The sequence below is a fragment of the Aegilops tauschii genome, chromosome 3, assembly GCF_002575655.3.
Source record: "Aegilops tauschii subsp. strangulata cultivar AL8/78 chromosome 3, Aet v6.0, whole genome shotgun sequence".
In the NCBI taxonomy this organism is placed as follows: domain Eukaryota; kingdom Viridiplantae; phylum Streptophyta; class Magnoliopsida; order Poales; family Poaceae; genus Aegilops; species Aegilops tauschii.
Genome location: NC_053037.3, coordinates 182,569,001 through 182,594,117, shown reverse-complemented (window position 1 = coordinate 182,594,117; position 25,117 = coordinate 182,569,001). Strand labels below are relative to the sequence as shown.

The 25,117-nt window shown below is 45.8% G+C and overlaps 1 protein-coding gene and 1 pseudogene across 1 annotated transcript; one reads left to right on the top strand and one right to left on the bottom strand.

Moving 5' to 3' along the window:
* LOC141042824 (uncharacterized) overlaps window positions 1-25,117 on the top strand; it is a 278,307-nt pseudogene that overhangs the window by 54,592 nt on the left and 198,598 nt on the right.
* Window positions 9,204-11,461, bottom strand: LOC109777480 (peroxidase 1). The gene is made up of 2 exons (XM_020336110.4): window positions 10,989-11,461; window positions 9,204-10,168 (listed from the first exon to the last, which is right to left on the bottom strand). The coding sequence occupies exons 1-2, from the start codon at window positions 11,253-11,255 to the stop codon at window positions 9,419-9,421; spliced, it is 1,017 nt and encodes a 338-aa protein (XP_020191699.1). The 5' UTR covers window positions 11,256-11,461; the 3' UTR covers window positions 9,204-9,418.

The window sequence follows — 25,117 nt, the reverse complement described above, 5'->3', positions numbered from 1 at the left end:
CCTACGTACCCCGAAACCATCGAGGAGCACCACGAAAACCTAATTCCACCGCCGCACCCTTCTGTACCCGTGAGATCCCATCTAGGGGCCTTTTCCGGCGCTCTGCCGGAGGGGGCATCAATCACGGAGGGCTTCTACATCAACACCATAGCCTCTCCGATGATGTGTAAGTAGTTTACCTCAGATCTTCGGGTCCATAGTTATTAGATAGATGGCTTCTTCTCTCTCTTTGGATCTCAATACAAAGTTCTCCTCGATCATCTTGGAGATCTATTCGATGTAACTCTTTTTGCGGTGTGTTTGTCGAGATCCGATGAATTGTGGGTTTATGATCAAGATTATCTATGAACAATATTTGAATCTTCTCTGAATTCTTTTATGTATGATTGGTTATCTTTGCAAGTCTCTTTGAATTATCAGTTTGGTTTGGCCTACTAGATTGATCTTTCTTGCAATGCGAGAAGTGCTTAGCTTTGGGTTCAATCATGCGGTGCTCGATCCCAGTGACAGTAGGGGAAATGACACGTATTGTATTGTTGCCATCGAGGATAAAAAGATGGGGTTTATATCATATTGCTTGAGTTTATCCCTCTACATCATGTCATCTTACCTAATGCGTTACTCTGTTCTTATGAACTTAATACTCTAGATGCATGCTGGATAGCGGTCGATGTGTGGAGTAATAGTAGTAGATGCAGGCAGGAGTCGGTCTACTTTTTGCGGACGTGATGCCTATATACATGATCATACATAGATATTCTCATAATTATGCACTTTTCTATCAATTGCTCGACAGTAATTTGTTCACCCACCGTAATACTTATGCTATCTTGAGAGAAGCCACTAGTGAAACCTATGGCCCCCGGGTCTATTTTCCATCGTCAACGAGCTATTTCTGGCACCGTTTATTTTGCTTTCTTTACTTTTAGTCTTTATTATAAAAATACCAAAAATATTATCTTATCATCTCTATCAGATCTCACTTTTGCAAGTGGCCGTGAAGGGATTGACAACCCCTTTATCGCGTTGGTTGCAAGGTTCTTATTTGTTTGTGTAGGTATGAGGGACTTGCGTGTGGCCTCCTACTGGATTGATACCTTGGTTCTCAAAAACTGAGGGAAATACTTACGCTACTTTGCTGCATCACCCTTTCCTCTTCAAGGGAAAACCAACACAGTGCTCAAGAGGTAGCAGGAAGGATTTCTGGCGCCGTTGCCGGGGAGTCTACGCACAAGTCAAGACATACCAAGTACCCATCACAAACTCTTATCCCTCGCATTACATTATTTTTCATTTACCTCTCGTTTTCCTCTCCCCCACTTCACCCTTGTCGTTTTATTCGCCCTCTTTTTCCGTTCACCTCTTTTTCGCTTGCCTCTTGTGTCCCGTGTGCCGTCATGGCTAGTCCTTTATCTACTCCTTTGTCTCCCGAGAATGAAGTCCTTAATTTTAAACAAAGGGAGGGAGAAAATCTAAAAGATGCTTGGTACAGAATTTGCAATGCGCAAAATAGATGTACTAGGAAGCAATCTACTTACGTTCTTCTTCGCAATTTTTATGTAGGCATCACTCCTTGGAATAGATATATTCTTGATACCATTACCGGAGGAAATTTCTTGGGTAGCCATACTTTTGATTCTTATAATGCTATGATAGATTTGTTTGGCCCACCACCTCTTTTGGTTAATGGAACTATTTTAACTTTGGAACATGTGATGCAACGGCTTGAAGTTATTGAAAATAAAGTTGCCACCGTAGAGTTGATTGAAAATTTGGATAGAAAGATCCACAACCAAATTATCCAATACAGATCTAAGGTAGGAGTTGCTCTTAAATTTTTTAAAGAAAAGGAACCCATGATTAACGGAAAGATAGATCAAGATTCCACTAGAATTGACAAGATTGAGGATATTATTACCAACTTAGGGTCAGCCTTTTCTTTCGCGAAAAATACTTCAAAACCTCCTAATGCTAAAATTTCCAAATTGATGTATTTTCCTGAAAATAAGGGTGAAACTTCTAGTAGAAAACGCGGATCTCAAATCCATAAGTGTTCACCCCAACTTTCTCGCTATCATTAAGGAACCATTTGCTACAAATGATTTTCTTGATTTCTTGCCTAGGGGTTTAATCATTAATAAAAAGCAGGAAACTCCTAAGGGTTATAAATGTTTTATTGAAGAATTGCCTCCCAAAGATGGCAATACCTAGATCTATCCTTGCCTTTATGCCTAGCTAGGGGCGTTAAACGATAGCGCTGGTTGGGAGGCAACCCAATTTTATTTTAGTTTTTTTTTTTGCTTTTTGGTTCTGTTTAGGAATAAATAATCCATCTAGCTTCTGTTTAGATGTGGTTTTGTGTTTTAATTAGTGTTTGTGCCAAGTAGAACCTTTGGGAAGACTTGGGGAAAGTCTTTGCGTTCTTGCTGTAAAAAACAGAAACTTTAGCGCTCACGAGATTAGCTTCAACTTTTTACTGGAGAGTAATATTTAGTTGATTATCTTTGCAGATGATTAATAGATAAATTCCTCACGTCCAGCAATTTATTTTAGAATTTTTGGAGTTCCAGAAGTTTGCGTTAGTTACAGATTACTACAGACTGTTCTGTTTTTGACAGATTCTGTTTTTCGCGTGTTGTTTGCTTATTTTGATGAATCTATGGCTAGTAATGGAGTTTATGAACCATAGAAAAGTTGGAATACAGTAGGTTTAACACCAATATAAATAAATAATGAGTTCATTACAGTACCTTGAAGTGGTGTTTTGTTTGTTTCACTAACGGAGCTCATGAGATTTTCTGTTAAGTTTTGTGTTGTGAAGTTTTCAAGTTTTAGGTAAAGATTTGATGGATCATGGAACAAGGAGTGGCAAGAGCCTAAGCTTGCGGATGCCCAAGGCACCCCAAGGTAAAATCTAAGGACAACCCAAAAAGCCTAAGCTTGGGGATGCCCCGGAAGGCATCCCCTCTTTTGTCTTCGTCCATCGGTAACTTTACTTGGAGCTATATTTTTATTCACCACATGATATGTGTTTTGCTTGGAGCGTCTTGTATGATTTGAGTCTTTGCTTTTTAGTTCACCACAATCATCCTTGCTGTACACATCTTTTGAGAGAGACACACATTATTCGGAATTTATTAGAATACTCTATGTGCTTCACTTATATCTTTTGAGTTAAACAATTTTGCTCTAGTGCTTCACTTATATCTTTTAGAGCACGGTGGTGGTTATATTTTATAGAAATTATTGATCTCTCATGCTTCACTTATATTATTTTGAGAGTCCTTTAGAACAGCATGGTAATTTGCTTTGGTTATAAAATTAGTCCTAATATTATAGGCATCCAAGATAAAAACTTCTAAGTGCATTGAATACTAAGAGAAGTTTGATACTTGATAGTTGTTTTGAGATATAAAGGTGGTAATATTAAAAGTTGTGCTAGTTGAGTAGTTGTGAATTAGAGAAATACTTGTGTTGAAGTTTGCAAGTCCCGTAGCATGCACGTATGGTAAACATTGTGTAACAAATTTGAAACATGAGGTGTTCTTTGATTGTCATCCTTATGAGTGGCGGTCGGGGACAAGCGATGGTCTTTTCCTACCAATCTATCCCCCTAGGAGCATGCGCGTAGTGCTTGGTTTTTGATGACTTGTAGATTTTTGCAATAAGTATGTGAGTTCTTTATGACTAATGTTGAGTCCTTGGATTATACGCACTCTCAACCTTCCATCATTGCTAGCCTCTTCGGTACCGTGCATTGCCCTTTCTCACCTTGAGAGTTGGTGCAAACTTCGTCGGTGCATCCAAACCCCGTGATACGATACGCTCTATCACACATAAACCTCCTTATATCTTCCTCAAAACAGCCACCATATACCTATTATGGCATTTCCATAGCCATTCCGAGATATATTGCCATGCAACTTTCCACCGTTCCGTTTATTATGACACGCTTCATCATTGTCATATTGCCTTGCATGATCATTGACATCGTATTTGTGGCAAAGTCACCATGCATATTATTTCATACATGTCACTCTTGATTCATTGCCCTTCCCGGTACACCGCCGGAGGCATTCATATAGAGTCATATTTTGTTCTAAGTATCGATTTGTAATCGTTGAGTTGTAAATAAATAGAAGTGTGATGACCATCATTAATAGAGCATTGTCCCAAATAAAAAAGGAAATAAAAAAAAGAAAGGCCCAAAAAAAGGGAAAAAAGAGAAATAAAAAGGGACAATGCTACTATCCGTTTTCCACACTTGTGCTTCAAAGTAGCACCATGACCTTTATGATAGAGAGTCTCTTGTTTTGTCACTTTCATATACTAGTGGGAATTTTTCATTATAGAACTTGGCTTGTATATTCCAACGATGGGCTTCCTCAAATGCCCTAGGTCTTCATGAGCAACCAAGTTGGATGCACACCCACTTAGTTTCTTTTGTCGAGCTTTCATACATTTATAGCTCTAGTGCATCCGTTGCATGGCAATCCCTACTCCTTGCATTGACATCAATTGATGGGCATCTCCCTAGCCAGTTGATTAGCCGCGTCAATGTGAGACTTTCTCCTTTTTTGTCTTCTCCACACAACCCCCATCATCATCTTCTATTCCACCCATAGTGTTATATCCATGGCTCACGCTCATGTATTGTGTGGAAGTTGAAAAAGGTTTGAGATTACTAAAGTATGAAACAATTGTTTGGCTTGTCATCGGGGTTGTGCAAGATGAGAGCATCTTGTGTGACGAAAATGAAGCATGGCCAACCTATATGATTTTGCAGGGATGAGCTTTCTTTGGCTATGTTATTTTGAGAAGACATAATTGCTTGGTTAGTATGCTTGAAGTATTATTATTTTTATGTCAATATTAAACTTTTATCTTGAATCTTTCGGATCTGAACATTCATGCCACAATAAAGGAAATTACATTGAAGAATATGCTAAGTAGCATTCCACATCAAAAATTCTGTTTTTATCATTTAGCTACTCGAGGACGAACAGGAATTAAGCTTGGGGATGCTTGATACGTCTCCAACGTATCTATAATTTTTTGATTTCTCCATGCTATTATATATTCTGTTTTGGATGTTTAATGGGCTTATTTATACACTTTTATATTATTTTTGGGACTAGCCTATTAACCCAAGGCCCAGTGCAAATTGCTGTTTTTTTGCCTATTTCAGTGTTTCGCAGAAAAGGAATATCAAACGGAGTCCAAACGGAATGAAACCTTCGGGAGCGTGATTTTTGGAAGAAACGTGATCCAGAGGACTTGGAGTGGACGTCAAGAAACATACGAAGGGGCCACGAGGAAGGGGGGTGCCTACCCCCCCCCCCCGGGCGCGCCCTCCTCCCTCGTGGGCCCCTCGTGGCTCCACCGACCTACTTCCACCGCCGCAACCTTCTGTACCCGTGAGATCCCATCTTGGGGCCTTTTCCGGCGCTCTGCCGGAGGGGGCATCGATCACGGAGGGCTTCTACATCAACACCATAGCCTCTCCGATGATGTGTGAGTAGTTTACCACAGACCTTCGGGTCCATAGTTATTAGCTAGATGGCTTCTTCTCTCTCTTTAGATCTCAATACAAAGTTCTCCTCGATCTTCTTGGAGATCTATTCGATGTAACTCTTTTTGCGGTGTGTTTGTCGAGATCCGTTGAATTGTGGGTTTATGATCAAGATTATCTATGAACAATATTTGAATCTTCTCTGAATTCTTTTATGTATGATTGGTTATCTTTGCAAGTCTCTTCGAATTATCAGTTTGGTTTGGCCTACTAGATTGATCTTTCTTGCAATGGGAGAAGTGCTTAGCTTTGGGTTCAATCATGCGGTGCTCGATTCTAGTGACAGTAGGGGAAACGACACGTATTGTATTGTTGCCATCGAGGATAAAAAGATGGGGTTTATATCATATTGCCTGAGTTTATCCCTCTACATCATGTCATCTTACCTAATGCGTTACTCTGTTCTTATGAACTTAATACTCTAGATGCATGCTGGATAGTGGTCGATGTGTGGAGTAATAGTAGTAGATGCAGGCAGGAGTCGGTCTACTTGTTGCGGACGTGGTGCCTATATACATGATCATGCCTAGATATTCTCATAATTATGCACTTTTCTATCAATTGCTCGACAGTAATTTGTTCACCCACCGTAATACTTATGCTATCTCTAGAGAAGCCACTAGTGAAACCTATGGCCCCCGGGTCTATTTTCCATCATATTAATCTCCCGTCAATGAGCTATTTCTGGCACCGTTTATGTTGCTTTCTTTACTTTTAGTCTTTATTATAAAAATACCAAAAATATTATATTATCATCTCTATCAGATCTCACTTTTGCAAGTGGCTGTAAAGGGATTGACAACCCCTTTATCGTGTTGGTTGCAAGGTTCTTATTTGTTTGTGCAGGTACGAGGGACTTGCGTGTGGCCTCCTACTGGATTGATACATTGGTTCTAAAAAAACTGAGGGAAATACTTACGCTACTTTGCTGCATCACCCTTTCCTCTTCGAGGGAAAACCAACGCAGTGCTCAAGAGGTAGCACATACCGCTCAAAATTATATTCATCTCTGTTTTAAAAGCTCGAGCTCTGGCACCTCTGCAAATCCCTGCTTCCCTCTGTGAAGGACCTATCTATTTACTTTTATTGTTGAGTCATCATCTTATAAAAAGCACCAGCTGGAGAGCACCACTGTCATTTATATGCTTTGTTATTGATTGATGTTGAGTATGAGTGTGACTGGATCTCTTTTGCCATGAATTAGAATGTCTAGTCAGTCCTTGATCTTCAGGGGTGCTCTGCATTTATGTTTTGCGGTCTCAGAGATACCATTTTGTTATATCATATCATGATTATTTTGAGAAAGTGTTGTCATCCGAGATTTATTATTATTGCTCGCTAGTTGATTGTGCAATTGATATGAGTAAATGTGAGACCTAATGTTATTGTGAATATGGTTAGTTCATAATCCTTGCTGAAAACCTGAATATTAGCTAGACATATTTGCAACAACAAGATCAAACAGAGTTTGCAAAATTTTTTCTTTGTCACTTTCAGTATGTCAACAATTGCTTGAGGACAAGCAATGGGTTAAGCTTGCGGGTGTTGATATGTCTCCATCGTATCTACTCTTCCAAACTCTTTTGCCCTTGTTTTGGACTCTAATTTGCATGATTTGAATGGAACTAACCCAGACTGGCGCTGATTTCAGTAGAATTGCCATGGTGTTATTTTTGTGCAGAAATAAAAGTTATCGGATTGACCTAAAAATTTACGGAGAATTTTTGTGGAATATAAAAAAAATACTGGCGCAAGAATTAACCAGAGGGGGTCCACCCAGAGGCCACAAGCCTCGGGGGTGCGTCCCCCTGGGGCGCGCCTAGAGGGCTTGTGGGCCCCCTGGACCTCCTCCGGCCCTAATTCCAACTCTATATAACCGTATTCAAGGAGAAAAAAGTTAGGGAGAAGGATTCATCGCGTTTTACGATACGGAGCTGCCGCCTCCTGTTCTTCATCGGGAGGGCTGATCTGGAGTCCGTTCGGGGCTTCGGAGTGGGGGATCCATCGCCATCATCATCACCAACCTTCCTCCATCACCAATTTCATGATGCTCACCGCCGTGCGTGAGTAATTCCATTGTAGGCTTGCTGGACGATGATGGGTTGGAGGAGATGTACCATGTAATCGAGTTAGTTTTGTTAGGGTTTGATCCCTATTATCCACTATGTTCTGAGATTGATATTGCTATGACTTTCCTATGCTTAATTCCTGTCACTAGGGCCCGAGTGCCATGATTCCAGATCTGAACCTATTATGTTTTCATGAATATATTTGTGGTCTTGATCCTATCTTGCAAGTTGTAGACACCTACTACGAATTATGATCCGCATACCCCAAGGTGACAATAATTGGAATTCTTTCCGGTGATTACCGTAGTTTGAGGAGTTCATGTATTCACTAAGTGCTAATGCTTTGTTCCGGTTCTCTATTAAAAGGAGGCCTTAATATCCCTTAGTTTCCATTAGGACCCCGCTGCCACGGGAGGGTAGGACAAAAGATGTCATGCAAGTTCTTTTTCATAAGCACGTACGACTATATACAGAATACATGCCTACATTATATTGATGAATTGGAGCTAGTTCTGTGTCACCATAGGTTATGACTGCTACATGATGAATATCATCCAACACGATTATCATTGCCGATCCATTGCCTACGAGCTTTTCACATGTTGATCTTTGCTATGTTACTTTCGTTGCTACTGTTGTTACAGTAACTACAAAACTGTTACTGTTACTTTTGTCACCGTTACCGTTACTTTCATATTACTTTGCTACAATACTTTACTGTAGATATTAAATCTTTCAGGTGTGGTTGAATTGACAACTCAGCTGCTAATACCCGTGAATATTATTTGGCTCTTCATGTGTCGAATCAATAAATTTGGGTTGAATACTTTACCCTCAAAAACTGTTGTGATCCCCTATACTTGTGGGTTATCATACTTGTAGGTTATCAGCTGGATCCATGCCAGCACGGCCGACCCATGTCGTGCAATGGAGCCGGGGCCCGGAGCAGGCGACGGATATGGCTGGTGCCGCGACGGCCGGAATGGCCGGCGACACTAGGAGGAGCGGGCGCTAGGTGGAGATTGACTAAGTGCATTGGTTTTAACAGGATTATATCCTTTGGGATTTTGAATTAACAAGTAAGGCCTCCTTCGATTTGAAAGGATTCTCGTAGGATTTGGATGATTGAAATCATTTGGGAAAAAAATTCAAAGGATTCCTTTGCACTTTATTTTAAGAGGGAGTTCTCATCAACTCAAACTTTGTGCAATTCCTTTATTATTCATGTGGCATCAAACGCTCTTTGATCAAAATTCCTACTATGTTCCCGGATTCAAGAAAAGATGTCGCTCCTACATTTTAGGAGTCATACTAGACTCATAATTTCTTGTATTTCTTGTTTTTTCATTGTTGACTTGGTTTGGTTATGTTATTTTAGTTACGAGGCCAGATGTAACGCTTAAACTTTTAAGTAATAAAGCGGCATTTACCAAAAAGTAGAGGGGTTTAAAAGCGAAGCGTGCATGGCCGTTGGATCCAGCGAAGCATTATCTGAAGAAAGATGCACTTGCTCTGAATATTTCGACACTTGGACATGGCTGACAAGTGAGAGCAGAGAGAAGTGCCGAATCACCTTCTTTGATTGATTGCAAGAGGAATGCAACGCATGTCGTGACTAATAATCTTACATACTCAGGCACAGCACTTGACAAATCAATATAGATTTGGGAGCTTAATCATGGCGGGCACAATATATTTGATCCGCGCCGATGAAATAAGAGGGAGAGGGAGAGAGTAAAAAAATCCAAGAAAATCGCTGGCGGTCCTGGATGAACCCTCACGGCACATTGCACTTGGTCCTGATCTTCCCTTGTCCGTTCTTGAGGGTGAGCACGTCGACGCGGCCCATCTTCTTCATGGACATGGAGAAGGCGGCATAGAACTTGATCGGGTTGGTCAGGTCGTTGACAATCGTCGCGGCGGCGGCGTTCTGCGTGAGCGCGGCGTCGGAGGCGAGCACTCCCCGCTTGTTCTGCAGGTTGGTGTAGTAGTTGCCGTCGAACTTGAACGGCGTGGCGCCGTCCAGGTCCACCGTGGACGTCGAAGCTGGAGTGTTCGGGCAGGCGTTCATGAGCGTCTTGGCGTAGGTGGAGTCGAGCAGGGGGTCGATGCTGGTGGCGTTGCCTTGGTACAGCCTGGGCGTGACGCTGGAGCAGCTGGCCTTGCCGATGGTGTGCGCGCCGGAGAGCGCGACGAGGTCGTTGACGTCGAGCCCCTTGGCGGCGAAGCTCTGCAGCAGGCCGTTGAAGCCGGCAGAGGGCGAGGGCAGCGCGCCGGTGTTGCTGGCGAGCGAGACGGGGCCGTCCCGGCGGCCGGTCTCCACCTGCCAGAGCGAAGCCTTGAACTGGTAGGAGACGGCGTCGCGGGCGGCGAGCGCGACGATGTCGGCGCAGGAGACGACGCCCGGGCAGGCCTTCTCGAGCTGCGCCTTGATAGCGTCGATCACCGGGTAACCGCCGAGGGAGCCGTTGGGCGGCGCCGTCTTCTCGCTCTGCGCGTTGTCCAGCAGGATGGACGCGTCGCAGCCCTGCATTATCATCGCATTGGAAGAAAAGCCGTGAGCCACACAGACCGCATTTTGGGGTTTGAAATTTAGAATTGGTTGTGCGCGGGCGCGCGCGGGGCCGCCGCAAGGGGCCAAAGTTGCTCCTGCAGCCGCCGTACCGGCGCGGCAGCTTTGTTAGTTGTCGCGCGCCACCAGCTGGGCGCGCAGCGCATGTGAGCGGCGACGCATTGGCCACGGAAAATATTACTGTATGACAAGATTCACCTTGCTCCCCTTCCCCTTGCACTAGTCTAGTATTTCTCGCCTTGTTTTCTTACTTGGCCGTGTCGCTACGAGCGGAAAGTTGCCGTAATGCTTACGTAGTGCACGTAAAGGTGCTCGTGTACATATCAACAGTCAAACTGGCTTGGGCTCTCACTCTCACAGTCTCACCACAGCAGGGAGTGAGAGGGAGAGAGAGAGAGAGAGTTAATAACAGTACTATTGCTCGTAAAAGCCCCCAAAAAAGCTCAAAAGCAAAGTAAACCCCCGCAGTAAAATCTGCTTGGGCAGAGGGAGAAAGGCGATCTGTATTGTGTGGTATGCCAGTTTAATTAGAGCGAGGAGCCAGGACTCTTGGCTCGAACATGAATGGAGTAGCTAGAAATGGAATCCGCAGTTAATTTGTTGCCGGGAAAAGAAGCGCTTTCCGCGTCGGCCGACTGGGCACGGGCACGGGCACGGCGCCGACGGAAGTGGAAGCAAAGACCCACTCCACTCAGGCACTCAGGGAAAGGGAGAGGAGCTGAAGCGGAAGTGGGGGCAGGGCGAGGTTAGGGAAGGAACTGAGGAACTGACTGACCTTGACGAAGCAGTCGTGGAAGTGCAGCCTGAGGAGCTGGCCGGGGAGGGCCTGGTTGCCGGCGACCTGCGCCCAGGTGATGCTCCGGACGGTGGCCTCGGCGCTGGGGCACGTCGTCGCGTAGAAGTTATAGGCCAAGCCCGGGTTGGTGTCCAGGAGCCCCGCGCTGCCGCAGTTGAGTAAATGGGCGAGGACCAGGACGGCCCCCCACCACGCCACTGCTCGCCGCCACCGCCCTGCTCCTCCGCACACTGATTGCATCCCCATCTCCTTCCTTCCTATCCCTCTCCCTCTCTCTCTCTCTTCTTAACTCTTGGGAGCGGCGCTGATCTTGAGACTGCGAGACGAAACGGAGATGGAGGAGCGAGAGCGAGAGGGAAGGAATGCTTTTCGTTTTGTGTTTGTGTTCGTGTTTGGTGATGACAGTGTCATTAAGGTGGTGGCTGGGCACCGCCCTTTATAGGCTCGGCGGCCGAGTGCGAGTGGCTGTGTTCTGTGCTGCACCTGCGCGGCCAGCGGTTGTAGAAAGCAACCGCGGGAGGGGAGGAGGGACAAGCAAGCAAACAAGGAGGTCGTCCCGTCTCGCTGGCTCGTCGGATGCTAGCTAGCATGCCACAGCGGCACGATTCGTTTATGGTCGGTCTCTCTCGGTTTGGATTTGGAAGCTGGAGCGCGGCACGGTGATGTGTCCATATCGGGGGTCTTGGTCTTGGGAAGCCACCACGCCACGATTCGGCACACTGATGTCCACCTGTGTGCGCGGTGCGGTGCGGCGCGGCGCGACTACATGTGTGCTGCTCGCCATTCGTCACCTACAAGAGATAGACCGATAGGCGTAGGCACATTGCAGAACAAAGACAAACTCAAGACCTTGTGTTCTTCTTCTCATGAACGGTCGGTTGATTGTTAGTGCCATTGGCAACTGAATCTAATGGCACGAGTAGGAACAGGTGCAGTGTTGTGACATGGGAGGACATGGGTCATGGCCGCCCTCGGGCCCAAAAAAAAAAGACATGGGTCATGGCCGCAGCGAACTCGTGTCGACCCACAGAGACCAGTTCACACACACACGCAGCTGCCTGTGCGAGTGTGCGTGATCACTTCCGGCGTGATCGAGAGGACGGAGGAGAGACCCACGGGAGGAGGATGCAAGGCATGGGAGCAAAGTAGTACAGTACACTAGACAGGCATGTGGGGCCGGGCGCATGTGCTGAAAGCGCAGGGGCGCGAGTTTGGTGCCCTTTTGCCATGTTCACCGCTGCGAATGCGGTCCTTTCCCAAACTGCAGAGTAATTAACTAGTACCGGCAGTACATGATTACATTACTTGCTCCAGTTTAGTAAGATGTTTTTGTACCCTTTTTTTGAATCGTAGTATATGTTTTTTGTACCCTGCTGCAGGCGACCACGAGGCGCTCGTGGGGGGCGTCCGGCTTAATCCTTGACCCCTGTCTTCCTCTGGCCGCCGTCCAAGGCAAGGCGCGACTGAGGCAATCCTTTCCCAACCTAGACAGGTGGGCGGCAACAACAATCCGCCTAGATGCGGTTTCTCTACCGTTTCTACCGACCGACATCCTCACACACGTACGCCGCGTGGGCTAGCAAAATTACTACTACTGGTAGTAGATGGTGTTGTTTTCCTGGCGGGGTTTGCAGGATCTCCTCGGCCATTTTGCGCGTAGAGGCGCCCCTGGAACCGCAGGAATCACGGGAGTTGAATACCGTCGTCTCTCTCACTCACTCTCTGTGACCTGTGATGGAGGGGCACACGCGTCCGATGGTACTGTTCCCGGTGGTGGTTTGGTCTCTTCTTTCTCCGTTCTCTTCCCTTGTGTGCCGTTTTTGCTTAATCATCGACGGCCGAGTGCCCGTTTATAAGGGCGAAAGAACGCAAAAAACAATCAAGGCTGTGCTGTGCTCCCCCGCGCTTTTCGGTTGCCGTGTCCGTGTGGGGCAGTCGGCCGGTACGATGATTGCCGGGTTCCGTGCCCCCAAGCCGCAAAGCCGAGCAGAATTTGCGCCTGGCATCCGTCGAGAGCGCCGACGGGATGTGCCTGTTCCCTGGGGATTCGCCGTTTCCATTTGGATTAGTGTCAAAGGAGGTGATTTCTGTAGAGTGAACTCACCCGTGTACAATCGTCTGAAGGTAATCCAACTGTACCATGGTCAGAGCATCTACGGCCGGGCTTGGCAAGTCCAAGCCCTCAATCGGCCGCACACAAGCTGGGCGCATCGGCAGACACCGATCAATCACACGTCAAATTTCCCTTCTCACAATCAAATACCTCAATTAACATATCTTAAATTCATACAAATTCATGCAACTAAATAAACGATGCATCACATACCTTAAATCCATACAAACTCATCAGAACATTGCCATCAGACTACCAAAATTTGACAAGTTTTAAAGCATCTACAGCCGGACTTAGCAAAATCGGCCCCTCAAATTCCCGCGGACGCGCGCGGGCACTGAATAGGCACTCCTCAATTTGTGTTCTCCAGAATCCGCACTCTTCATATCCGATACCCTTATCCGTACTACCCATGCAACGTGAGGATAAATTACGTAGATCATTGCACGGACTATGAAACGGAGCTAAATATGCACATTCCGACCACCAAAAAATCACACACGGATCTCCAAAAACTACTCAAAATTCACATAATCCACATATGACGGACAGGTTCTAACTAGAGACATAAATAACTAGGAATTAACTACGCAGACGGCGGAGATTCACCACTTCCTCGCCGGGCCTTTGCCTTTCCGGTCGTCGACGTAGCTGTAGGCGTCGACTGCGGATGGTGGATCATCCGAGTTAGAGGAGGAGGAGCTCTGGTCGTCGCCTTCTTCGTCAGAGAGGACAATGAGCCCGTCAGCCGCCGGACGGCCCTGTTCTGCTGCCGCTTTATCTTGGCCAACCGGGCCACCTACGTCGCTGCCTCCACCAACACGTGCTCCGACTGCTCAATGGCAAGCCGGAGCGCCTTCGCGTTCTTTCGCCGTAGGCGGCGAGTGTCCGTCTCCGCCGTCGTGAGCGACCGGCGGTAGACCCAAGCGAGGGGTCGCCCGCCCTCGCCGGGCTTCGCCGGCATCCTGCGGTGGCGGCGCACGGGCTGCTCTGCTACGTCACGCTTCCTTGACTGCTACCTCTCACGGCGGGCGGCACGCGCCTCAGATTTCGGAGTGTGCGTGCGGGTCGACGGCGCGGGCACTAGCACCCACCGCTTCCCGCGCGGAGTAGCGGTAGGCGGGGGAAGGGGACGGCACGGGGGAGGAGCGGACTACGCTGCCCTGGAGGAGCCGCGCGCTCGCCGGGAGGGACAAGCTCCACCGTCCACAATGCACCGGCGCAAGAGCTGCGGCGATACTGCAGATCCGGAGCTGCCCCCGTTGTCCACCTTGGACCGCTCCAAGGCAATGCGGAGGGCCAGCTCCTCGTCGACGTCGACGTCGGAGCCAGAGTGGCTGCCGGAGCTCGACTATGCATCGGATTGGATCGGAATCAAAGAGGGGAGAGGAGAGGACAGAGCGACAGAGTAGAATGAGTGAGCTAGGGTTCCAAGTGAGAATCCGGATTGATTTTTTTGTGGGACAACCGTGAGGTCGGTGGTGGGTCGGTCCTGTCATCTCCGACGTGGCGGACGCACCCGGGCGCCCCCGGGCCGCCCATATCCGCCCTACATTTGGGTTGGATATGAGGGGCGCCAGAAAACCCGGGCGTTTGAGGCGCCCGGTGGGTTGATTTTTTGTGACCGATCAGTGACTGGTCCGCCCGTCCGAGCGTTTGAAATGGGTTTGGGGTGTCCGGTTCTAGATGCCCTTACCTACACGCTAGCTCATCCACGGCTACCCTTGCCCTTACCCGCTTCCTTGCCATCCTGCTCGCGGAAGTAGCATTCGAAAGCGCTGTATGGATCGACCCGGATCTGCTCAACGCTGGAGCTGTCCGGCCCGTCGCTGTCATCCTTCTCTTTCTTGGGGGACAGTCCGGCCATGGTATAGACCACCCGATTCTACTCTCGGGCGAGGCGTGACTATTTCTCCAGTTCCGCTTCTTTATAATGCGGACGCTGATGGCTTCCTCCTCTGCGGCCGCCGGTGCCGCCGCATCAACCGCCTCCGTCGCCGCCATGTTGACAACGAGGCGAGACTCATCCTCTCTGAGGGAGTCCCGGACTAGGGGGTCCTCGAGATGCCGGCCTATCTCACATGGGCCGGAGTATTGGGCCGCACTGTATCCGGACCGAAGACCTTTTGTGCCTTGGTGTGTACCCCAAGCCAAGATGGAATATTCATGCGTTCCCTTAATGTAACCGACTATATGTAAACCCTAGTACCCCTGGTGTCTATATAAACCAGAGGGTTTAGTTCATAGAGACTAAGAGAGAACAGTCACCATCCTACTAGTTTAGGGTTTAGTTCATCCGGTCCCGTGGTAGATCAACTCTGTAATCCCCATACACACAAGCAATATAATCAAGCATGACATAGGGTATTACCTCCTAAAGAGGGCCTGAACATGGGTAAATATCGTGTCTCACGTCCCTTGTTCCCCATCGATCCAAGATCCATAGTTCGGGACTCCCTACCCGAGATCCGCCGGTTTTGACACCGACATTGGTGCTTTCATTGTTGGGGAACGTAGTAATTTCAAAAAAATTCCTACGCACACGCAAGATCATGGTGATGCATAGCAACGAGAGGGGAGAGTGTTGTCCACGTACCCTCGTAGACCGACAGCGGAAGCGTTATCACAGCGCGGTTGATGTAGTCGTACGTCTTCACGATCCGACCGATCAAGTACCGAACGCACGGCACCTCCGAGTTCTACACACGTTCAGCTCGATGACGTCTCTCGAACTCCGATCCAGCCGAGTGTTGAGGGAGAGTTTCGTCAGCACGACGGCGTGGTGACGATGATGATGTTCTACCGACGCAGGGCTTTGCCTAAGCTCCGCAACGGTATTATCGAGGTGTAATATGGTGGAGGGGGGCACCGCACACGGCTAAGAGATCTCAAGGATCAATTGTTGTGTCCATGGGGTGCCCCCTGCCCCCGTATATAAAGGAGCAAGGGAGGAGGAGGCCGGCCCTAGGAGGGGGCGCACCAAGTGTGGAGTCCTACTAGGACTCCCTAGTCCTAGTAGGATTCCACCTCCCATATGGAATAGGAAAAGAGGAAGGGAAAAAGAGAAGGAAGGAAGGGGGCGCCCCCCTTCCCTAGTCCAATTCGGACCAGACCAAGGGGAGGGGTGCGGCCACCCTTGAGGCCCTTTTCCTTCTTTCCCGTATGGCCCAATAAGGCCCAATACGTATTCCCGTAACTCTCCGGTACTCCGAAAAATACCCGAATCACTCGGAACCTTTCCGAAGTCCGAATATAGTCGTCCAATATATCGATCTTTACGTCTCGGCCATTTCGAGACTCCTCGTCATGTCCCCGATCTCATCCGGGACTTCGAACTCCTTCGGTACATCAACATACATAAACTCATAATAAAACTGTCATCATAACGTTAAGCGTGCGGACCCTACGGGTTCGAGAACTATGTAGACATGACCGAGACACGTCTCCGGTCAATAACCAATAGCGGGACCTGGATGCCCATATTGGCTCCCACATATTCTACGAAGATCTTTATCGGTCAGACCGCATAACAACATACGTTGTTCCCTTTGTCACCGGTATGTTACTTGCCCGATATTTGATAGTCGGTATCTCGATACCTAGTTCAATCTCGTTATCGGCAAGTCTCTTTACTCGTTCCGTAACACATCATCCCGCAACTAACTCATTAGTCACAATGCTTGCAAGGCTTATAGTGATGTGCATTACCGAGTGGGCCCAGAGATACCTCTCCGATAATTGGAGTGACAAATCCTAATCTCGAAATACGCCAACCCAACAAGTACCTTTGGAGACACCTGTAGAGCACCTTTATAATCACCCATTTACGTTGTGACGTTTGGTAGCACACAAAGTGTTCCTCCGGTAAACGGGAGTTGCATAATCTCATAGGCATAGGAACATGTATAAGTCATGAAGAAAGCAATAGCAACATACTAAACGATCGAGTGCTAAGCTAACGGAATGGGTCAAGTCAATCACGTCATTCTCCTAATGAGGTGATCTCGTTAATCAAATGACAACTTATGTCTATGGCTAGGAAACATAACCATCTTTGATTAACGAGCTAGTCAAGTAGAGGCATACTAGTGACACTCTGTTTGTCTATGTATTCACACATGTATTATGTTTCCGGTTAATACAATTCTAGCATGAATAATAAACATTTATCATGATATAAGGAAATAAATAATAAATTTATTATTGCCTCTAGGGCATATTTCCTTCAGTCTCCCACTTGCACTAGAGTCAATAATCTAGTTCACATCGCCATGTGATTTAACATCAATAATTCACATCACCATGTGATTAACACCCATAGTTCACATCTCTATGTGACTAACACTCAAAGGGTTTACTAGAGTCAATAATCTAGTTCACATCGCTATGTGATTAACACCCAAAGAGTACTAAGGTGTGATCATGTTTTGATTGTGAGATAATTTTAGCCAACGGGTCTGTCACATTCAGATCCGTAAGTATTTTGCAAATCTCTATGTCTACAATGCTCTGCACGGAGCTACTCTAGCTAATTGCTCCCACTTTCAATATGTATCTAGACCGAGACTTTAGAGTCATCTAGATTAGTGTCAAAACTTGCATCGACGTAACCCTTTACGACGAACCTTTTGTCACTTCCATAATCAAGAAACATTTCCTTATTCCACTAAGGATAATTTTGACCGCTGTCCAGTGATCTACTCCTAAATCACTATTGTACTCCCTTGCCAAAATCAGTGTAGGGTATACAATAGATTTGGTACACAGCATGGCATACTTTATAGAACCTATGGCCAAGGCATAGGGAATGACTTTCATTCTCTTTCTATCTTCTGCCGTGGTTGGGCTTTGAGTCTTACTCAATTTCATACCTTGTAACACAGGCAAGAACTCTTTCTTTGACTGTTGTATTTTGAACTACTTCAAAATCTTGTTAAGGTATGTACTCATTGAAAAAACTTATCAAGCGTCTTGATCTATCTCTATAGATCTTGATGCTCAATATGTAAGCAGCTTCACCGAGGTCTTTCTTTGAAAAACTCCTTTCAAACACTCCTTTATGCTTTGCAGAATAATTCTACATTATTTCCGATCAATAATATGTCATTCACATATACTTATCAGAAATGCTGTAGTGCTCCCACTCACTTTCTTGTAAATACAGGCTTCACCGCAAGTCTGTATAAAACTATATCCTTTGATCAACTTATCAAAGTGTATATTCCAACTCCGAGATGCTTGCACCAGTCCATAGATGGATCGCTGGAGCTTGCATATTTTGTGAGCACCTTTAGGATTGACAAAACCTTCTGGTTGCATCATATACAACTCTTCTTTAATAAATCCATTAAGGAATGCAGTTTTGTTTATCCATTTGCCAGATTTCATAAAATGCGGCAATTGCTAACATGATTCGGACAGACTTAAGCATAGATACGAGTGAGAAACTCTCATCGTAGTCAACACCTTGAACTTGTCGAAAACCTTTTTGCGACAATTCTAGCTTTGTAGACAGTAACACTACTATCACTGTTTGTCTTCCTCTTGAAGATCCATTTAATCTCAATGGCTCGCCGATCATTGGGCAAGTCAACCAAAGTCCATACTTTGTTCTTCATACATGGATCTCATCTCAGATTTCATGGCCTCAAGCCATTTCCCGGAATCTGGGCTCATCATCGCTTCCTCATAGTTCGTAGGTTCGTCATGGTCAAATAACATGACCTCCAGAACAGGATTACCGTACCACTCTGGTGTGGATCTCACTCTGGTTTACCTATGAGGTTTGGTAGTAACTTGATCTGAAGTTACATGATCATCATCATTAACTTCCTCACTAATTGGTGTAGGAGTCACAGGAACAGATTTCTGTGATGAACTACTTTCCAATAAGGGAGCAGGTACAGTTACCTCATCAAGTTCTACTTTCCTCCCACTCACTTTTTTCGAGAGAAACTCCTTCTCTAGAAAGGATCCATACTAAGCAACGACTGTCTTGCCTTCAGATCTGTGATAGAAGGTGTACCCAACTGTCTCCTTTGGGTATCCTATGAAGACACATTTCTCCGATTTGGGTTTGAGCTTATCAGGATGAAACTTTTTCACATAAACATCACAACCCCAAACTTTAAGAAACAACAACTTTGGTTTCTTGCCAAACCACAGTTCATAAGGCGTCGTCTCAACGGATTTTGATGGTGCCCTATTTAACGTGAATGTAGCTGTCTCTAATGCATAACCCCAAAACGATAGTGGTAAATTGGTAAGAGACATCATAGATTGCACTATATCCAATAAAGTACGGTTATGACGTTCGGACACACCATTACACTGTGGTGTTCCAGGTGGCGTGAGTAGTGAAACTATTTCACATTGTTTTAACTGAAGGCCAAACTCGTAACTCAAATATTCTCCTCCACGATCAGATCGTAGGAATTTTATTTTCTTGTTACGATGATTTTCAACTTCACTCTGAAATTCTTTGAACTTTTCAAATGTTTCAGACTTATGTTTCATTAAGTAGATATACCCATATCTGCTCAAATCATCTGTGAAGGTGAGAAAATAACGATATCCGCCACGAGCCTCAATATTCATCGGACCACACACATCTGTATGTATGATTTCCAACAAATCTGTTGCTCTCTCCATAGTTCCGGAGAACGGCGTTTTAGTCATCTTGCCCATGAGGCACGGTTCGCAAGCATCAAGTGATTCATAATCAAGTGATTCCAAAATCCCATCAGTATGGAGTTTCTTCATGCGCTATACACCAATATGACCTAAACGGCAGTGCCACAAATAAGTTGCACTATCATTATTAACTTTGCATCTTTTGGCTTCATTATTATGAATATGTGTATCACTACGATCGAGATCCAACAAACCATTTTCGTTGGTGTGTATGACCATAGAAGGTTTTTTATTCATGTAAACAGAACAACAATTGTTCTCTAACTTAAATGAATAACCGTATTGCAATAAACATGATCAAATCATATTCATGCTCAACGCAAACACCAAATAACACTTATTTAGTTTCAACACTAATCCCGAAAGTATAGGGAGTGTGCGATGATGATGATCATATCAATCTTGGAACTACTTCCAACACACATCGTCACCTCGCCTTTTACTAGTCTCTGTTTATTCTGCAACTCCCGTTTTCGAGTTACTACTCTTTAGCAACTGAACCAGTATCAAATACTGAGGGGTTGCTATAAACACTAGTAAGTACACATCAATAACATGTATATCCAATATACCTTTGTTCACTTTGCCATCTTTCTTATCCACCAAATACTTGGGGTAGTTCCGCTTCCAGTGACCAGTTCCTTTGCAGTAGAAGCACTTAGTCTCAGGCTTAGGTACAAACTTGGGCTTCTTCACTTGAGTAGCAACTTGCTTGCCGTTCTTTTGAAGTTCCCCTTCTTCCCTTTGCCCTTTTCTTGAAACTACTGGTCTTGTCAACCATCAACACTTGAAGTGGTCTCGTCAACCATCAACACTTGATGTTTTTCTTGATTTCTACCTTCGTCGATTTCAGCATCACGAAGAGCTCGGGAATTACTTTCGTCATCCCTTGCATACTATAGTTCATCACGAAGTTCTACTAACTTGGTGATGGTGACTAGAGAATTCTGTCAATCACTATTTTATCTGGAAGATTAACTCCCACTTGATTCAAGCGATTGTAGTACCCAGACAATCTGAGCACATGCTCACTAGTTGAGCGATTCTCCTCCATCTTTTAGCTATAGAACTTGTTGGAGACTTCATATCTCTCAACTCGGGTATTTGCTTGAAATATTAACTTCAACTCCTGGAACATCTTATATGGTCCATGACGTTCAAAACGTCTTTGAAGTCCTGATTCTAAGCCGTTAAGCATGGTGCACTAAACTATCAAGTAGTCATCATATTGAGCTAGCCAAACGTTCATAACGTCTGCATCTGCTCCTGCAATAGGTCTGTCACCTAGCGGTGCTTCAAGGACATAATTCTTCTGTGCAGCAATGAGGATAATCCTCAGATCACGGATCCAATCCGCATCTTTGCTACTAACATCTTTCAACATAATTTTTCTCTAGGAACATATCAAAAATAAACACAGGGAAGCAACAACGCGAGCTATTGATCTACAACATAATTTGCAAAATACTATCAGGACTAAGTTCATGATAAATTTAAGTTCAATTAATCATATTACTTAAGAACTCCCACTTAGATAGACATCCCTCTAATCATCTAAGTGATTACGTGATCCAAAGCAACTAAACCATGTCCGATTAACACGTGAGATGGAGTAGTTTCAATGGTGAACATCACTATGTTGATCATATCTACTATATGATTCACGCTCGACCTTTCGGTCTCTTGTGTTCCGAGGCCATATCTGTATATGCTAGGCTCGTCAAGTTTAACATGAGTATTCCGCGTGTGCAACTGTTTTGCACCCGTTGTATTTGAACGTAGAGCCTATCACACCCGATTAACACGTGGTGTCTCAGCACGAAGAACTTTTGCAACGGTGCATACTCAGGGAGAACACTTTTATCTTGAAATTTTAGTGAGAGATCATCTTATAATGCTACCGTCAATCAAAGCAAGATAAGATGCATAAAGGATTAACATCACATGCAATCAATATAAGTGATATGATATGGCCATCATCATCTTGTGCTTGTGATCTCCATCTCCGAAGCACCGTGCTTGTGATCTCCATCTCCGAAGCACCGTCATGATCACCATCGTCACCGGCGCGACACCTTGATCTCCATCGTAGCATCGTTGTCGTCTCGCCAACTTATTGCTTTTACGACTATCGCTACCGCTTAGTGATAAAGTAAAACTATTACATGGCGATTGCATCTCATACAATAAAGCGACAACCATATGGCTCCTGCCAGTTGCCGATAACTCGGTTACAAAACATGATCATCTCATACAACACATTATATCACATCATGTCTTGACCATATCACATCACAACATGCCCTGCAAAAACAAGTTAGGCGTCCTCTACTTTGTTGTCGCAAGTTTTACGTGGCTGCTACGGGCTTAGCAAGAACCGTTCTTACCTACGCATCAAAACCACAACGATAGTTTGTCAAGTTGGTGTTGTTTTAACCTTCGCAAGGACCGGGCGTAGCCACACTCGGTTCAACTAAAGTGAGAGAGACAGACACCCGCCAGTCACCTTTAAGCAACGAGTGCTCCGAACGGTGAAACCAGTCTCGCGTAAGCATACGCGTAATGTCGGTCCGGGCCGCTTCATCTCACAATACCGCTGAACCAAAGTATGACATGCTGGTAAGCAGTATGACTTATATCGCCCACAACTCACTTGTGTTCTACTCGTGCATAGCATCAACGCATAAAACCAGGCTCGGATGCCACTGTTGGGGAACGTAGTAATTTCAAAAAAATTCCTACGCACACGCAAGATCATGGTGATGCATAGCAACGAGAGGGGAGAGTGTTGTCCACGTACCCTCGTAGACCGACAGCGGAAGCGTTATCACAACGCGGTTGATTTAGTCGTACGTCTTCACGATCCGACCGATCAAGTACCGAACGCACAGCACCTCCGAGTTCTACACACGTTCAGCTCGATGACGTCCCTCGAACTCCGATCCAGCCGAGTGTTGAGGGAGAGTTTCGTCAGCACGACGGCGTGGTGACGATGATGATGTTCTACCGACGCAGGGCTTTGCCTAAGCTCCGCAACGGTATTATCGAGGTGTAATATGGTGGAGGGGGGCACCGCACACGGCTAAGAGATCTCAAGGATCAATTGTTGTGTCCATGGGGTGCCCCCTGCCCCCGTATATAAAGGAGCAAGGGAGGAGGAGGCCGGCCCTAGGAGGGGGCGCACCAAGTGTGGAGTCCTACTAGGACTCCCTAGTCCTAGTAGGATTCCACCTCCCATATGGAATAGGAAAAGAGGAAGGGAAAAAGAGAAGGAAGGAAGGGGGCGCCCCCCTTCCCTAGTCCAATTCGTACCAGACCAAGGGGAGGGGTGCGGCCACCCTTGAGGCCCTTTTCCTTCTTTCCCGTATGGCCCAATAAGGCCCAATACGTATTCCCGTAACTCTCCGGTACTCCGAAAAATACCCGAATCACTCGGAACCTTTCCGAAGTCCGAATATAGTCGTCCAATATATCGATCTTTATGTCTCGGCCATTTCGAGACTCCTCGTCATGTCCCCGATCTTATCCGGGACTCCGAACTCCTTTGGTACATCAACATACATAAACTCATAATAAAACTGTCATCGTAACGTTAAGCGTGCGGACCCTACGGGTTCGAGAACTATGTAGACATGACCGAGACACGTCTCCGGTCAATAACCAATAGCGGGACCTGGATGCCCATATTGGCTCCCACATATTCTACGAAGATCTTTATCGGTCAGACCGCATAACAACATACGTTGTTCCCTTTGTCACCGGTATGTTACTTGCCTGAGATTTGATCGTCGGTATCTCGATACCTAGTTCAATCTCGTTACGGGCAAGTCTCTTTACTCGTTCCGTAACACATCATCCCGCAACTAACTCATTAGTCACAATGCTTGCAAGGCTTATAGTGATGTGCATTACCGAGTGGGCCCAGAGATACCTCTCCGACAATTGGAGTGACAAATCCTAATCTCGAAATACGCCAACCCAACAAGTACCTTTGGAGACACCTGTAGAGCACCTTTATAATCACCCATTTACGTTGTGACGTTTGATAGCACACAAAGTGTTCCTCCGGTAAACGGGAGTTGCATAATCTCATAGTCATAGGAACATGTATAAGTCATGAAGAAAGCAATAGCAATATACTAAACGATCGAGTGCTAAGCTAACGGAATGGGTCAAGTCAATCACGTCATTCTCCTAATGAGGTGATCTCGTTAATCAAATGACAACTTATGTCTATGGCTAGGAAACATAACCATCTTTGATTAACGAGCTAGTCAAGTAGAGGCATACTAGTGACACTCTGTTTGTCTATGTATTCACACATGTATTATGTTTCCGGTTAATACAATTCTAGCATGAATAATAAACATTTATCATGATATATGGAAATAAATAATAACGTTATTATTGCCTCTAGGGCATATTTCCTTCAGAGATGACCTCCACGCTATCAAATATCTGCCATTAGAGCTCAAAGGACCAGCCCAACATTGGTTGAACCGCCTCCCCGAAGACTCTATAGGGAGTTAGGAAGAGCTCGAGGATGCTTTCCGAGCCAACTTTCAAGGCACCTATGTCTGACCTTCGGATGCCGACGACCTGAGCCACGTGGTCCAACAGTCCGGCAAGTCGGCCGACAATTCTGGAATCGGCTTTTTGACCAAAAAGAACCAGATAGCCGATTGCCCGGACGCCGAAGCCATAGCCGCATTCAGACACAGTATCCGGGACGAATGGCTCACATGCCAGCTCAGCCAGGATAAGCCAAAGACAGTGGTGGCTCTTACGTCCCTTATGACCCGCTTTTGCGCGGGCGAAGATAGCTGGTTAGCTCGTAGAAGCACTAACCCAGAAGACCCCGGCACTTCAAAAGTCCGGGATGGCAACGGAAAGCCACGGCACAATAAAAATAAGCGTCGCAATGGCGCCGAGGCCAACGACATGATAGTGAATGCCGGATTCTGCAATTCAAAGTCGGGTCCGCGAAAAAGGCCCTCTAAAGAAAACCAGGATGGACCCACTAAGTTGGATGTTATCCTGGATAGGCCTTGCCAGATACATGTCACCGTGGACAAGCCCGTGATATGTCTCCATCGTATCTATATTTTTTTATTGTTTCATGCCAATATTATATCACTTTCACATATTTTTGGCAACTTTTTATATGATTTATTGGACTAACCTATTGATCCAGTGCCTAGTGCCAGTTCCTGTTTTCTGCATGTTTTTTGTATCACAGAAAATCCATATCAAACGAAGTCCAAATGCAATACAATTTTACGGAGAAATATTTTGAAATATA

Excerpts from the sequence above, each read along its gene's own strand:
- LOC109777480 (XM_020336110.4), bottom strand. The coding sequence starts at position 11,255 with ATGGGGATGCAATCAGTGTGCGGAGGAGCAGGGCGGTGGCGGCGAGCA. Across the intron at positions 10,169-10,988 it reads TCCACGACTGCTTCGTCAAG|GGCTGCGACGCGTCCATCCT; the intron begins GTCAGTCAGTTC and ends ATGATAATGCAG.